This window comes from Lepeophtheirus salmonis, chromosome 8 (assembly GCF_016086655.4).
Source record: "Lepeophtheirus salmonis chromosome 8, UVic_Lsal_1.4, whole genome shotgun sequence".
Lineage (NCBI taxonomy): Eukaryota > Metazoa > Arthropoda > Copepoda > Siphonostomatoida > Caligidae > Lepeophtheirus > Lepeophtheirus salmonis.
Genome location: NC_052138.2, coordinates 34,990,330 through 35,006,869, shown reverse-complemented (window position 1 = coordinate 35,006,869; position 16,540 = coordinate 34,990,330). Strand labels below are relative to the sequence as shown.

At 37.4% G+C, this 16,540-nt stretch overlaps 1 protein-coding gene across 1 annotated transcript; it reads right to left on the bottom strand.

Annotated features, from left to right (window-relative positions):
- Positions 1-741: 741 nt before the first annotated feature.
- hiw (MYC binding protein highwire) lies at positions 742-16,097 on the bottom strand. Its single transcript, XM_040718247.2, is given in 9 exon segments — positions 742-8,038; positions 8,118-8,890; positions 8,893-10,220; positions 10,276-13,049; positions 13,110-13,456; positions 13,519-13,732; positions 13,792-13,923; positions 13,985-14,247; positions 14,302-16,097. Coding segments are annotated over 9 exon segments (13,959 nt in total). The 5' UTR covers positions 15,914-16,097; the 3' UTR covers positions 742-1,522.
- Positions 16,098-16,540: the final 443 nt, after the last annotated feature.

Genomic DNA, 16,540 nt, shown 5'->3' with positions numbered 1-16,540 from the left:
GCTTCTTATTCGGCATAAAGGAACAAAAAAAAAGTATATTTGATAATAATATATTAAACCCTTACTATCAAAAAACGAGATTTGAGTTGTAAAAATGAAGAGAAACATCAAAATAAATGCGAGTAATACGAGGTACCAAAAGGGAATACATATTAATTGGCAACATATTTAGAACCAAAATACTCATCCTTCGAGGCAAGTTAGAGAAAGATTATAAAAATATTGTAGTAAAATATATGTTTCATCTATAATACTTAACAAAATAAAATCCTTTAACTGGATTCAAATCGATAATTTTAATGAAAAAACGCTAAAATTTCCTTTTTTTTAAAAACATATTACATATTTTCAAATCAAAATGCGTCCATGAAAACCATTTTATTGGACTTTTGATGCTTATTTTCGTGTTTAAGGGAAATAAAATCAAAAATATCCGGCGATACCAAATTCCCTTCTTTTGTCATTATGGTACACCCTAATATATATCTGCAGATATAACAGACACACCTTACTTCAATATTATTAATATTAATATTTTACAAATATTCGTCCCAAGTTGAAGCACCAAACAAAATATAAATTTAGTCTTCAACAGCCCGATCTTCCCCAATAATAAAGACGCTATCTTAAACAGATAGATATTAATAAATGATTAGTAAAACCTTCTTTTATGTTTGTACAAGAGAGGCTCAATACAATATATATATATGTATTATAATTAATATGGAATCGACTGAAGGATTTATTAATATGAAATACTTTTTTATTAAATTAAAAAGTTCTACTTTTTCAAAAAGGGGATCATGATATTGGAGCAAGAGAGTATTTGCAGAAGGGACTGATGGACGTTTATTCTATCAATATAGTTAGCAGTATTAGAGTTTATTTATATTTAAAAAAAAAAAAAATTATCATCCAAAACTCTTTGTTTAATAGCATTGGTTATTTTTCTTCAAAATTAATCATTCTAGCAACCTCCTTTGGAGAATGATAGGTAGTCTTGATAGTGTGCGAAAATGCAGTGGTTGGTTGGTTGGAACTTGTAATATTGAGGTCATTAAAAATTCAAAGGAGACGAAGAATTAATACACAAGTACATAAATAAATAAATATATGTTTATATATAGATATATGCTATATCAGCAGCTGAGAGTAGAGAGGGAGAGGTCGTCCAATTCTATGTAGATTAAAGAAATTTTCCGAGAAATAATTTCGTTCCTAATGAAAATGATGCTAAAGATAGATGGGGTGGTTGTGGTCTTTTGAATACATACAAAATTCTGACAAATTAATAAAAGTAAAGTATAGAAAATAAAAGGATGAAATAATAAACAATTATATAATCAATATTGATAATATTTATAATAGTAAATATGTAGTAATTGAGTTCTATGTTTATGCTTATGGGTCAGAAAAAAAGAAAGAATTTGTTTGTAGTTTTTTTTTTTTTGTTTTTTACGAGCGCATAATTATGATAATTAATTAATAGTAATATGTAGTAAATTTTATATCACAAGAATTATTAAAATGTATGTGGATTTCTACAAATCCCACATCCCAGAGCAAATTCTTCGCCAGTGGATGGATGTTTGATATGAAGAGGACACTCTTCCCCCTCTAACTTGAGAGCCTTTGGCCCAACTGGGCATTGAGGTAAATCTTTTTGTGGAACACTTATTAATCGTTGAAAATCCTCGTGGCAAGCATTACAGAAGTGAGTCGTACCGAAGCAGAAAAAAACAGCTACAGAGCAACAGTACCTACATTTGTATTCTAAATAGTCCATTCCATGTTTAAGACACATTTGAGCTCTAGAAACATCTGAGCAGCCCCCACAAACGAGTTCTTCTGGATTGAATTTGTCATCTCCAACAGCACCATCACACTGAGCTTCTCCACCATAGTAGGCCTTAGAACATTTGAAACAAACATAGTAGGCATAGCGATCTAAGGCATATGAGATGGGATCATTATGGTATCTTCCACCTTTTGCAGTGACTGCTTCACAATTATTAAGGCTTTCATATTCTAATCTCATTAAAGATTTTCTTTTCACGTCCTCATAGAGATTTTGCAAGGGTATAAGTATCTTTCTGAGAGATGGATGTTGAATTTTCATTTTGCAGATGGGGCAATTTCGGAATCCAAATGTTATTCTAGGTCCATTCCACTTCTTTGTCAATACGGTAAGACAACAATGATAATGAAATACATGCCCACACTGAAGCATGATGGAAGGAATTGGATTTAATGCTTCGGTAAAGCAAATCATACACATATCATCTGCATCCTGCTTAAGAGCATTTCCAACTTTGGAGCATCCATGAAGACATGTCAGACAGTCCTCCTCATTTAATATACCTCCACAAAAATGACCACAACTAAGAGTCTTCACACAAGCATTTGCAGCAAAGGAAACACACTCTGAATCTGTACAAACAGCATCCATAACAGGGACTTCTGAGGAGCTATGGACTCCACAAAAACGACACGTTGATCCACCAAATGTATTTTTGATACCAGAAGAACCACCACGCGCTGCCTCACGAAATTCAACCATAGCTTTAAGAGTGGTAGAGTCTGCAAGAGCCATAAGCCAATATAGTTTCATTCTTCCACAACCTTCATGCAGATCAACCTTGATTGCATCCTCTTCCTCTTTAAATATCGCTCTATTATGTGTTTTTGTTCTTCGGTGTAAATGCAAGAAACGATCGCAATCTCCACAGAGATCCCCGCAGGTTTCACACTTTATAATGGCTAAGGTTTCACCATCATCATGATTTTCGCATGTCGGCCTATTAATACTTGTTTCATTATTACAATCACCAGAGCTTAGACCTTCAACATGATCCTTGTCCAAAACACAAATCGAAGCAAGGCCGAGCCAAAAAACTGGAAGCTTCAAACACTCATTGGTTCTATCCAATTTAGTCAAATGTAAAATATTTTGAGCAACGGCACTTTTTGTAAATGACATCCATTCACTTGATCCCACTTTGCCATTCATTAAATCCTTTAACAACGATACAATCTCTTCTGATATTCTTTTAGCCATGGATCCTCGAAGCCACCATCGGGATCCTACATTTTTATAGTCTTTCGGATGAATGGATGATGCCAAAGTTACTACGCTAATGTTTCTTCCACCCGAGTCCTTACCATGCATCCCTTTAGATTTAACTTGCACAGTAAGTGCTTTTGCAATGCAGCTAAAGAAAATATCCAATAGGCCTGGTGCCTTATGATCAAAAGTATGAGATAAACTTAAGCTAGCGAAGTCTTTAGGAGGTAAATTCTTTACTCCAATGATAGAAGCAAATGAACTTGGAGGGATTTCAGGAAGGATTCTTCTTATTAGTAGGATTACTTGCCTCTGTATTCGAGCTGTTCCAGTATGAAGTAAATTTAAAAGATCTTGTATCAAACCTTGTTGTTGTGACAAATATAACTTTCCAACGGTGCTTCCTGAGAGAGCTAGAACTAAGCTAAGCATTTCGAAACAATAAGTATCTGACAAAGAGGGTATTTCTCCATGATGACAAAGTGATAACTCCCAATCTTCTTTTAGAATAGATGCCTCTTTCTTGATAGCTTGAACAATATGTGAACAGACCTGCTTTTGCAGATAAGATAATCGAGTTTTTGAGTTAAACAAAATACCAACAACATGCTCTCGTAAGTCTAGATCCTCTTCTGAATCATCCATTGAATTATCTTGCCGTAAAAATTTACCAAATACCTGAGCTGTCATAAGCCGGAAAACTCTGAGTGTTTCTGATTCACAATTTTGTTGTTTAATAAGTGAATCAATGTCTTTATCATCGCATATACTCTGAGAACCAACGGATAATAGTTTGATTTGTCGTACTCTCAGTGTACTATCAGGGCCCTTAAACTCAATCTTTAAAAGAGAAACATTTCTCCCGACACACATCACGTCATCGAAATAGCAGGATACCCATCCCGCAAATCTATTTTCAACATCAACTTGTTTAATGACTATCAAATCTTCTTCTCTAGCTCCTAATTTGAAAGTAATTCCAGATACCTTTGAGACCAAATCGCGACAATTATCGATATGAGCACAAACGTGTCCTCTTTTAACATCACCAACTGTAAGTGAAATCCATTTAATTTTATTTCTATCTTCATCCCCCGACTCCCAAAACGTCTCAGTGGAATTGTCAGAAAGACTTGTAATCATGGAAACTCTGGAACTTGTTTTTATTTCAATATAGGAAGTTGAATCCAGACTCTTTTCTACAACTAAGGGGTTGTTAACAATAACATTTGTATCGAACTCCTCAGATCTCGAGAGTATTTTTGAAATTGAAGAGAAAACATGAGATTGATGAAGAAATTGATGATCACTTGGCTTGAATTTGATTGCCCAGCAGGTGACAGCAATTTGCAGTAAAGGAGATCCAAGGGGTAGGAGCAACATAAGATCTGAAATTGTCTGAAGCAAAGAATATAACGTGGAAGGAAGAGGCTGTATAGCTTCACCCCCAGTCACAATATCCGACGACGGGTGTTCGTTTAATCCCGAGAATTGAGGAGTAAAATAATTATTCATTTGAGCAACATTTTCGTTCAAAGGAAATTGTTGCCCATTTGCCATCAGTTTCTGTTGATTCTGCCGTCGCTGTTTACGGACATAATGATCGTTATTTGAGTTATTCGCTTCCACTTGTGAATTTTCAAGGGATGCTACGAAGAACCAAAGTAAATCGTGGAGACAATCAGGCTGGCTTACAGAGCGAAGAAGCCAATTAAGAGCTTGAATAGCATATGTCCTACATGAAGCTTTCCTTATTGAGTTTGCCATAGAGAGCTGTAAACTATCAAGATCATTCCACTGTAGAACAAAACTCATGACGGGTCTTTGTAAAATATCAGACACCACATAGCCACCGTTACTGTTAGTAAACAGTTTTTGTAGATCATGTGATGGATGACTAAGGAAAAAATCATCATCTTTCTTATGGTGGATTTGTTCCTCACAACTAGAATTTCTTTTCCTGTTATCTTTGTCAGTGTGTGAACTATTTCGAAACCGAATAGGAGAGGAAGAAACATTAGAATGTTTAAGTGAGTTCGGTGCATCATTTTCATCTGACTGAAAGCCTTCAGGTGGAGAAACAGTTTCCTCGAGCGAGCATCGAACTCCTCCATTATTCGCACTTTCATCAACATCATCATTATTATTGTTCAAATGTTTGATTTCAGCTTTAGATTCACCAGCATCCGAGCTAGGCAAGGGATAACCGATGTTGGGTGGTTGAGCGCTATTGCTTTTAAAAGAATCTTTGTCCAGATAAAATTCATCATTCATATCTCTTAGAACACTTTCTTTTACACACAGAGAATTGAAACACTGAAAAGGCGTAATAGGGAATGGATTTGGATCCATTGTTGTTAATTCGGATACAGAATAAAGAAAGGCGGATGAGGATGACATTTTTGCACTTTCATTGTTATTGCTGCTAGAAGAGAGGTCTAACAAAAATGTGGCATTGTTTTTCATAATGATGTGACTATTTATGCCGGAAGAATGTAATGTATTTGAAGAAGAGGACGTAGTTATCTTTGAGCGTTTACTACTGCTTCTGGATTTAATTGGAAGGGATGAAGAAGAAGGTGGTAATGACTTAGAAGGCTTAACTGGAGGTATGGGAGGGGGATCGTTTGAATCACTACCTGAGGGAGGAGGGGGAGGAGGAATTTGCTGTGAGGATATTTTCTTATAATTGTCCCGACAATTACTGCAGATTAAATACCAAGAGGAGCCTCCAACACCTCCGTCACCGCAGTTTCCAGCCCATCCTTTGCAATAATTTCCTCCAGAATTATAACCTTTACCTCCAGCATGGGAACCACACCCAGGATGTTCTAATCTCATATGATAAGTTACTGGATTGCCAAAGTACTGGTCACACATTTCGCATAATTTTCCTGGTTCCACAGGAGGCTGCTGCTCTTTAGATTTTAATGAATTCTTAATACGAGCCTTTGTTTTACTTCGTTTCTCTAACAATGTTTGTTTTGCTACTCTATTCGAAGACAATTGTGTATGATGTAAGGGATTAGAAGACACTATGACTTGTTGAAGGATTGCATGGATACAGTAACTTCTAATTTCTTCCCATAAAACTGCTAGCAATTTAAGAGTAGGAGGACAGAGGTTCCCCTTTGATTTATGCACTTCTTTCTTTAGCTTCTCCTCCTCCTGTTGTTTCGTTGTACTATTTTCATTTGCGTTGTTCCAAGCAACATTTGAATTTTGAGAAACATGATGCTGATAAGCAGATGATGAAACATCCATGGAGTGACGATGACTTTTCGCATTTTCTGTCCATTTCTTTCGAAAAGCTCTACCAGAAGAAGTTGATGGATCAAGTGCAACTTTTCCAGTTTTAATAATATCGTCAGCTTTGTTCAAATTGGGATGAAACTTGAGAAAAGAGGCAGCGGCAATTGTATCATGTATTATATTTTCATGCCATACAAAAGCTGCAAAAACTGTTCGAATACTTTCAGCTACAGAAGGACTAAGAGCTTCCTTAACAGGCCCATCAGGAACTTTAAAATTATCGCTCGTAGTATTAGTAGTTATTTTTGAATCCTCGACTGAACTACTTGACGGTGCTGCTAGTTGCTTTTTAGATTTTTCCTCATTTGATTCAAACTGCTTAGGGATACGAATTTCATTGACTGACTTGACTGAGGCTGGACTACAACTTCGACTTGAACATGAAGAAGTATTTGACAACCTTTTTCTTTGAGAGTTAGGCGTTCCAGGAGGAGTAACTCCGTTTCCATTTGCTCGACTTTCACCTATTACTTTTACTAATTCTCTAACAGAAACTCCTTGAAGTTCTGGAGGAATATCTTTATTGACAAATTGAGAAGGAGTAACTTTGCGATGGCTGGGAGGGCTAAGTGATGAAGTCCGACGATTGACTTGATCTCCTTTAAACCATTTTTGGAAGAATGATGGTTTTGAATTAGATGGAGACGGTGTTCTTCGTTCACTACTCAAACCAACACGAGGAAGAGGTTTGGGTTTTTCATTTTTTGAAAGGTGATGGTTTATTCCTTTGAGCTCTTCCATTGAGGATGAAACTCTCTTTTTTTTCTTCCTACGAGTATCACTGAGTTGAGGAATTTTAGAACCATTACTATTGTGTTTTCCACCTATTTTTCCACCCTCATCGATTTCTAGTTCGACTGTTTCATCTTCATCCTCATCTTCTTCTTCATCGTCCAAACAATTGCTTTGATGTTCCAAGTGCTGAACATCAGATGAAGATACTGCTAAAGACCATGCTTCTCCCTCTGTGTTCAAGCAAAACTTTTCCATAGAAGACTTGTCTAATTGAACCCAAATTTCATTACCAGATTCCCTAGAATTAATAACATTAACAGAATCTCCTTGATTAAGCATGCCTATAGGTGATGCAGAAAGTGAAGGAGAATTACGAATATTATGACAGGCAGCACCACATTTCACAACTGTATAAACACCAGGACATTTCCAAGCAGATCTTTTTTTCCTACATGGTTTAAGAGGATGAGACAATGAAGTTTTCTTGGATGAAAGATCTTCTTTCTCAGTAACAAGCACCATTAATACTTTATGTAAATGCTGATTATATTGTAGGCACCAACCCTCATTTTGATTTGAGCCTTTACAAAAGTTAAGCAAGGAATCAATAGAAAGTCGAACCCAATGTCCGTCAGAATTTTGAAGTTCATCAATGATTGATACACTTCCATCAACCGGAATAATTCCTATTTGCTCTGATTGAAGAGTAGGGTGAACTCTTATTCGGAGTCCAGCTGACGACGAATCTATAAACTTCCTTAGTCTACAATTCCCTTTTCCTAATTCTGAAGAGTTAATTCCCTTAGATCCATTTTTCATTGACTGAGATGGAGTCAATGAACCATTTGACATATCACAATTTACCATACTTCCGTTGGATGAGACTGGTGGAGGCAAAAGTCCTTGAGGGGGATCATAAACCTCAACCTGAAATAATAATGTTTGTAAGCATAAAAACAATATTAATGTTAAATAATAAGGAAATTATCAAAGATTAAAGACCTACTTTGTAAACTTCTTGAATTTCAGCACCATCAATGGAAACATGTATTTGATACCATCCAACATTGCCAGGAGTCCAATTAGCTGAATAGGTACCATCATTATTTGGTCTTACGAGCATGTTTTCACTTTGTCTACGAATCGCAGGAGAAGCAAAACGTAGTTCCTCAAAACTATACATATCATAGCACTTTTGAACTGTGATGGAATGATAAAACATTTTATCTTTGACAGTAATCTCATATTTAGTGTCTAAGTTGGGAGGACGGATGCCACCAAATGACATGGCATCAGGCTCAGATGCAACGGCTCTACGAAGTCGTTTTTGACCTGTGAGTCCATATTCAATGGGTACTGCACGAACTTCTACTTTCATAGCAGGAGCCCAGACCACTTCTCCATACTGGTCTTGTGTAACCACAGTAATAATGTTAGGCCAATTACACCTCATATCTTCTTTAGCAAAAAAAACACGGCATTGATTGACATCTACATATGACTCAGGCTGTAACCACCTCGCAAGCCGACCTCCAGCAGTATTTGGAATACAATTTACGAAATTTTTTAGGAATAATCTATCATGAGTATTATTGCTATAAGGGATAACTCCATCTAAAGCCTCGTTGATAGTTGGAGGATGAGAAAGAGCAAGGCCCTTTGATAAAAGAGAATAGTGCATTTCATAAGATTCACCAGCGGATTCGTCTACAAGTTCCATATCTTCTACTTGTGAAAAAGAGACGTTTCTTTTCATTAAAGATTTAACACAAACACCCCTAAATAGGATAACTCTTTCTCCAGATTTTTAAGACCATCATTACTCGACGTTTCACCTTCGTAGCCAACAACAAGACAACGAAATCCGAATTGATTACTATTTTTGTCCTCTTTTACATAATCAGAAGCTGTCTCTAGAGAAAATAGGACCTCATTTCCTGGAAGAATTATGGCATGGTTAGGCCAATTTTCACTTGGTCCGTGAAATGGGCGCAATACTGGAGTATATTTTTGAGATTCTTGAAAAGAGCTATTTGTTTGAGAGACAAAACCACGAGGAGAATTGCAATTGACTTTTTTTCCACATGAGGGATTTCTGATGTATATTTGAAGATAATCTTCAGGTTGAGATGTTGAACATCTAGAGTCGAATTCAACACTTAACCATCGAACCCCTTTAGGAAAATGTACTCGATAGTGATAGACTGTGGACGCTTTGTATGGATGTGAACTTTCTACATACGCATAATGTGGTACATTTGAGGATATAGAAGTGAAACCCTCTGAGGTTCCAACACCAGATAATGATGTAGCAATATTATTTAGTGTTGCAACCGGAGGCAGCATATCTTGAATAAATGCAAGTATTGAAACAGCTGAATGGGGATCTAATGCGGCAAGAGAAGAGACGGAAGCTAATATATGAGGCATTAAATTGGTAATTAAGGGTGCTCTATTAAGTACATCAAAACTTTCTAAATCGTCACTACGCACTGAAGACAATAAATTAGTGACAGTCTTAACAATAGCAGATGTCATTGTTAACGCAGTTCGACGAGCATATTTTTCAGCTAAATTTTTGGTTGTATTTGATTGAATATCAGTTTCTTGTGGTGAGCTGTAATAAAGAATTTGCGGAAGTTGTCCACGCGTAGGATTACTTCCATTAAAACTTAGACTGCATGAATTAAACGAAAAAGTAGTTCCATCTGGGCCTCTAACAGAAGACATACCTCCGTCGCCGTTGGAAGTTCTGCCACCATGATTTCTTAACCGTAATGCATATTTCAAATGTGGTCTAATAGGAACAGCTCTGTCAAACTTAAGCTCTGCTATATCATTTACACAATCATCCGATGAATAACTTCCATTAACAACTTCTAAGGAATTCCAACGCTGAGATTGACCGTTTTCAGATGCAACATTATTTGAACGATGGTCACTGTTACTTTGATCATCAAGTAACTCTAGCTGATAGTCATAGGTCCCTGTTCCACCATAAACACAGCAGCCGGCAATAAATATACCTGACTTATCCACTGAGAAACAAATGGCATCAGGCGACCCATTCCCCGTGTTCCAAGTTTTACTAATTCCAGTTCGAGTGAATCTAAATGATTTATAATAATAATAATTAATGTGCTATTAATTAGATTAAAATTTACCTATTTGGAGTGGCATGGAGAATTCTTCCACCAATGGAATGTATATCGGGTTCGGATGATGTTGATTGATTAGTCAACTCTGATATGACTGATGAAATAACCTTACAAGCTTTTTCGACTAATTCTGGACTAAAAGACTGAGGTTCACCATGAAGATTTTGCTTAATAGATAGAGAACCAATGTTTAAAAGACGGTCAAGAACCTCTCGGAAGCTCCAAGAACCATATCGCAAGTTTTCTCCATGACTCAAATAATTCATAGTTTCTGTTAAAACTGGAAATCTTTGAACTGAAGTGTCTCCAGCCTGTATCATGGACGTAGTAAGTGATAAATTTTCAGTTGGACTTAAATTTTTGCATCTAGTATCCGAATCAGGAGAATATGTGATTGGAAATGTATTTCGGAGCTTAATAAGAGGATTACACAGTGCATCTAATACAGCTGTGAGGAGTCTGTCGTATTTAGCATTGCAAGATGAAGAAGTCCCTCTCCCAGATAAAGAGGTGGATGATTCCATGAGTGTTAACAAATTACAGAGGGAAGTCCATTTCAGATATCCAGTTGGGAAAAAAGCATGAAAACAAGCAACGTATGCACGATTTGCATCCTTTAATATGAGTTCTGTCATTTGTTCACAGTTGGTTAATAGTGTGCCCTTTAAATCCTTGATAGCCGATGGAACTGGAGAAGGATCTGTAAGAAGCTGTTGTAAAAGCATTCTAACTTCATAAATAGTTTCGGCTAACTTAGCAGTATCGTTAATTGGATCGTATGATATTTTACTGAGGACTTTGACAGGGTAAACAGCATCTGTGTATATGATTATTAATCTTAAAGCAGCCCTACAAATAAATATCAATCTTTGTAACTCCATAATCATTGGCTTTCCATCATTATTAATTAAAAGATTCATTTCACTTTTGAATGAGGACCAGGACCAACGTAGAAGAGACAATAGTGCAGAAAAACAGTCTGGTGTCACTGATTTAGAAAATCTTAAACTGAGTACACATACAGGTTCTGGAGGCTCAGAAGATAAATGTCTTTTTCCACCAGAAGGACTCTCAGACATCAAAACTCTATACAAAATTTGAGGTATTTGCCCAGCATTAACATCCGTGCCATTATTAGACTTTTTAGATGATTTAAAGTGGAATTGTATTTGTTCCTCGGTAGTTATTTGAATTTGGCCTGAAGATCCACAGTCACTCGAAGGACCAGTGATTCTGGCCCATGCTATATACCACTTTCCAGCTTGTATATTGACGGGCTCTTCAAACAGTAAAGGATACTTTTGCCTTGAAGTACATTCATATGTAACTTCTTCTGACTCCGCAATAATTTCTCCATCTATTTCCAAATCCCCACCTTCAAAACCAATATCAAATATTCGTATTTTCCCTACATACTCTCCCCGACCACCAAACAAACCTAATCCACCAATTAAAATGTCAGTATCAACCATAAATCTGATTGCCTCTATAGAGTGCCCAGAGTATCCCCAGCCCCCTCCAAAAGAATCAAAGCGATTGACAACATTGTAATCTTCCTTTGAATATGTTTTATGAGATCCACCTCCACTTCCTTTTACTACGGACTCTTCTTCAGAGATGGGAGAGGTCGTTAGAATTGGATATTGAGTCAATGTATCAAGACAACTGAGCATATTCAAGGAAACTTGATTACGAGAAATCATGCAACCATTCACAGAAGGCAAAGCTAGTTCTGGACTTAAAATATTCGGTGAACTAGAATTGGATATTAATGACAATGCAGACAATGGATGATAGCTATGCACGACACTCTCTTTAGAAAAGGCCCATAAAACATTGAAACAAGGATCAATTGTTATTTTCATACTTGAAAGATCCGCTTGCTCAGGACCGTCAAAACTTCGACAATACCCATCAGATTTATTTATTACTAATCCAGTAAATGATGTGGAATTATTAGAGGGCGGTACTAAAACTATGTGCTTTCTGGATGATACTATTGAGGATCCAACTAAAGATTGAGCATTAATTAAAGACTCGTCAACTTTAATAAATGATTGATCAGCAGATGCCCCAATCCACGTTGCTATTCGTCCATGACGAGGGCCAACCCTAGGAAGAAGTCCGGATATCGCAAACCACAAGTGTTTAGCTGCCAATTCTTCTCGCGTTTCTAGACTTTTATCTTCAGAGGGTGGTTCTTCACGACCCAACTGTCCCCTTTGATACATACCAAAGGAAAAAATTTCCCCTTCTTCAGTCAAAATAAGTGAGTGATAGCTTCCTGCCACTACAGACGTAGCCTTAGTTGGAATATTTACTTTAGTTGGAGATCCTCTTGGAAGTAAATCACAAACGCCTAATTGTCCATGAAAATTATTACCAAATGTGTAAACATCACCATTGCTAGCGAGCATGATAGTATGATGATGTCCACTTGAAATTTTTGTTATCTTAATTCCGTCAGGTAAAAATACTTTTGCTGGGGGTAAAGAAGTTAATTTTGTATTGGTTGAAGACGCACCACCGACTGCACTGTTATTTACAGGATCTGCATCTTTTTCCCCTATCGCAGCTTCATTGAGTTCACTATTAAATGCCTTCCATACATCGACTTGATTTTGACGTTTCGATGATTTTTCAGCCCCACCGTTATTACTTAAACTAGAATATCGTCGACTTCGATGATTACGACTTCCTACTACATGCCTTTTAGGGAAAGTACGCCTAATTATTTTTTCTCGATAATCTCCAGATTGACCAGCAATCCCAGAGCCTCCCTGAAAAACCATAAAAAAAGTAGTTCAATAAAATATTAATAATTATTATTAATGACTTACCTGTCCAGCAGCAATTAAATCTAAACGTATCAGATGTCTATGAAGCATATCTGCAGAACCTTCATTATTTTCAGCATTAATAGCTTCAGCGCCTCCTGCAGCCCCACTCGCTCCTGCCTCTGCATCGTTTAAAGTATCACCGGTTTCCCCAGTACAGAAGCGACAACAACCACATTCTGAGCATCCAGAATCACCAAATCCACATCCACACTGCATTCCAGGATTTCTATCTGGTCTAGCAGAGGACACACAAACTGGCCCATATCCAGTACATTCCAAACATATAGTGCAAACCATGCACTGATCACGTTTCCAATTATGTTTACCGGCAGGACAAATTCCAAAACCTGATCAATACAAATTATAAGAGTTGATTAGAAAAATTAGAAGAAGAATATTAACTCCTTACCCTCGTGTTCACCATCGACATCACTATTGTCTTCTATTACGTCAAACTGCGCTGCAGTTGAATCTGTGGGTTTTTCAACGTCTCCAATTGGCACATTGGTATTATCCTTGGTTAAATTAAAATCTCTTCCACATTGACCTTTGCTATTCATTCCAAAAGTAAAAACGTCACCTTCTTTTGTTAAAGCTACGATGTGTGCCTTACCCACTGCAACCTAGGAAAAATGTATTTGAATAAACATTTGAATTCAATGTTAAATTTCAATCATCATACTTGAGTAATGAAATTTCCTTTCAGATCCAATACTTGTCCAGAAGAATAATCACAGTGAATAGAATCCTTACCGAATAGAAAAAGCTTTCCCTCTTTCGTTACAAAGGCTGAAGTTCCATTATTACATGCAACCTAAATTGGATATTAACCACTAGAGAACTTACTTTAGGATAATCAATAAGATATTAAAAACCTGAACAACGATATGCCCCTCCATTCTAGAAATTTTTTTGGGCTTCACAGGCTTAGGCTGTCTCCTAGCTTTTGTTTGTTCCCCATCTTCTCCTCTCCTAGCTGTTCCAGTAAAAAATACATTACCATCGTCAGTAAGTAGACAAGCATGCTGCCCATCATGTCCAATTGCGATATCAACAATACGAGGATTCTTAGGAATACAAAGCTCTGACCATTCCCCAGGAGCACATATATGTTTAAAACCCAAGGATGAAGATTTGCCTTAGATTACATAAGACTAAGTAGAATAGCTTTAAATATGCTTTGTTCACTAACCTGTATAAAAAACCTTCCCCTGGGATGTCAATAATAGGCCAAAGTCTTTACCCGTTTGGACCGAAATGTTTTCTTCTTCAATAGAACCGAAGTCTATTTCATGATTTGTCACACCCTCTTCGAAGAAAGAGGCTCCTAATACTCCAACACGCTTATATGCTAATTTCAGAGGCAGTTCATGTATAACACTTAAATCAGAGGGATTGATAAACTTAAGTAAGAACTTGTCTTTCATTGATAGAGTCAAAATTCCGAGGGAAGAGCCATCACAAAATAAAACATAGGGTTGTTTATTTTCCATAAGAATATTAGGTTGAGGATAGGTTTTTTCCGTGAGAAAAGTATCTTTATTTAAACGGAGAAGCTCCAATCTTTTTTCTCCTTTCACTTCTATAAAAATGGCATCATCCGCGAATCCTATCCAACGTACAGTTTTTGTGGATAGATGAATTGATTTTCTTTTGTATATATGTCCTTTGATAGTGCCAGAATAGCCACTTCCAATTTTAAAAAGACCTGAATCTGTAAAGGCGTAAAGATACAGGCCATCACTTGTTACGCGCTTTACATCAGGAAAATCCTCATGATTCGTGTCGTGTATACTAAAAGAGTCTATGAGAGATGCTTTAGGAAGCCCTGAGCTCATGAGGTCAGGATGATGTGTCCGACCCATCATTACACTTATGATTGACTTCTGTAAGGCGACTAATATTGAAGGAACAGGAATGCGTTGTTCTCGAAAAGCTTGAGGGGACATTAAGAGAGAGGACGTAGCGCGAAGGATTTTTCCTGTATCGCCATAAGCAACAACAAAGCTTAGAAGACAAGCGCAGGCCATTGAACTAATACTCTTGGATATTTCATTTTCTTCGTAGGAAGAAGAGAGCTTCATAAGTGTTTCAAATAGAAGTTCCATGATATCGGATGGTTCTTTGGTTAGCTCCTCAGGTTCAAGCCCTTGTAGAATATTGAGAAGGGATCCAAGGGCTTTCTGACAAAGAGAAGGAGATTCTGTTAGACTTTCTCGAATGATTTCAAGAACACTTCCTATGCCGATGCCAACGACTTTAGGCAGGGACTTCTCTGGAATGGAAGGAGACTCTCCTTCAGTTTCGCTATTCTCGTCAGCATTCAGGGCCTCTTTCCAAGCAGAGCTATTTTGAAGCTGCAAAAGAGTGGATTCCCGATGCTGGTTTTCAAGACAAGTGGAACGGATGGCAGCGAAAACCGCAAACGATGAAGGGTTTCGAGGGATTCGAACTTGTGGAATCGAAGGAAGACCTTCCTTTTGAGATTGGTAAAAGTCCATCAGAGAGTTGCGTGGCTTGCGCGACTTGTCTTTGGAGCAAGGCAGCGGGTTGGCCAGGAGCAAGAGTTGTTGAGGATGACTCTTCTTGCTGTAAGGCACGTGAGGACCACCCTTCTTCTTCTTCTCAGGCCGCCGACGGCACTCCTCAAGGTGAGCATGAGGCACATGAGGCAAACGCATCTCCTCCTCAGAAAACAACTTGGCGAAATACAGCCCCAATTCACGCAGGGGATCGTTGTCCGTGTAACCAGAGGAATTCCCCATGCTGTCCAACCCTGGAATCCCTTCATCCAAACGCATCATTCTACCCGCGCATTAACCCATCAGAAAATTGGACACACAAATCCAAAATCACTCATTTAATAACCCCAATTATGAATTAACCCTTCCGTCCTTCTTCAAAGTCTATTTTTCCTACTCCAATGGACCGAGTCTCTTTCTTTTTAAAAGACACACACACACACACTCTCTCTCTCTCTCTCTTTCTTTCTTTATTTCTTTCTTTCTCTCCTTCCCTCAGCACACTCCATGAGCGCAGCAACTAGACAGTTCGTCTTTCTCTCTCTCTCTATCTGTCTTTAGTTCCCTCTCTTTCTCTCTCTCTCTTCCTTTCTACAGCCGACCATTCATCAGCACTCAGCAGAGTCTCCTTAATTAGATCTAAACATTTACATGTACCCACATATCGACATAATTTAAAGAGCCCCGGCAAAAGGATTCTTTGATTTGTAAAATAGGGATCCCCCAACCTTTCATTCCAAATGAAAAAAGGGCCAGAAGGTATAGGGTACAATTAAAATTATTCATCTCATTTTTTTTTGCAACTTGTTCGTACAATTTGTTAATACAAGTTACTACTTTTACAAAATCACAACTTGCACAGCATTTATATGTTGTGTACAAGTTGTCATTTTGTATTATTTGTTACTT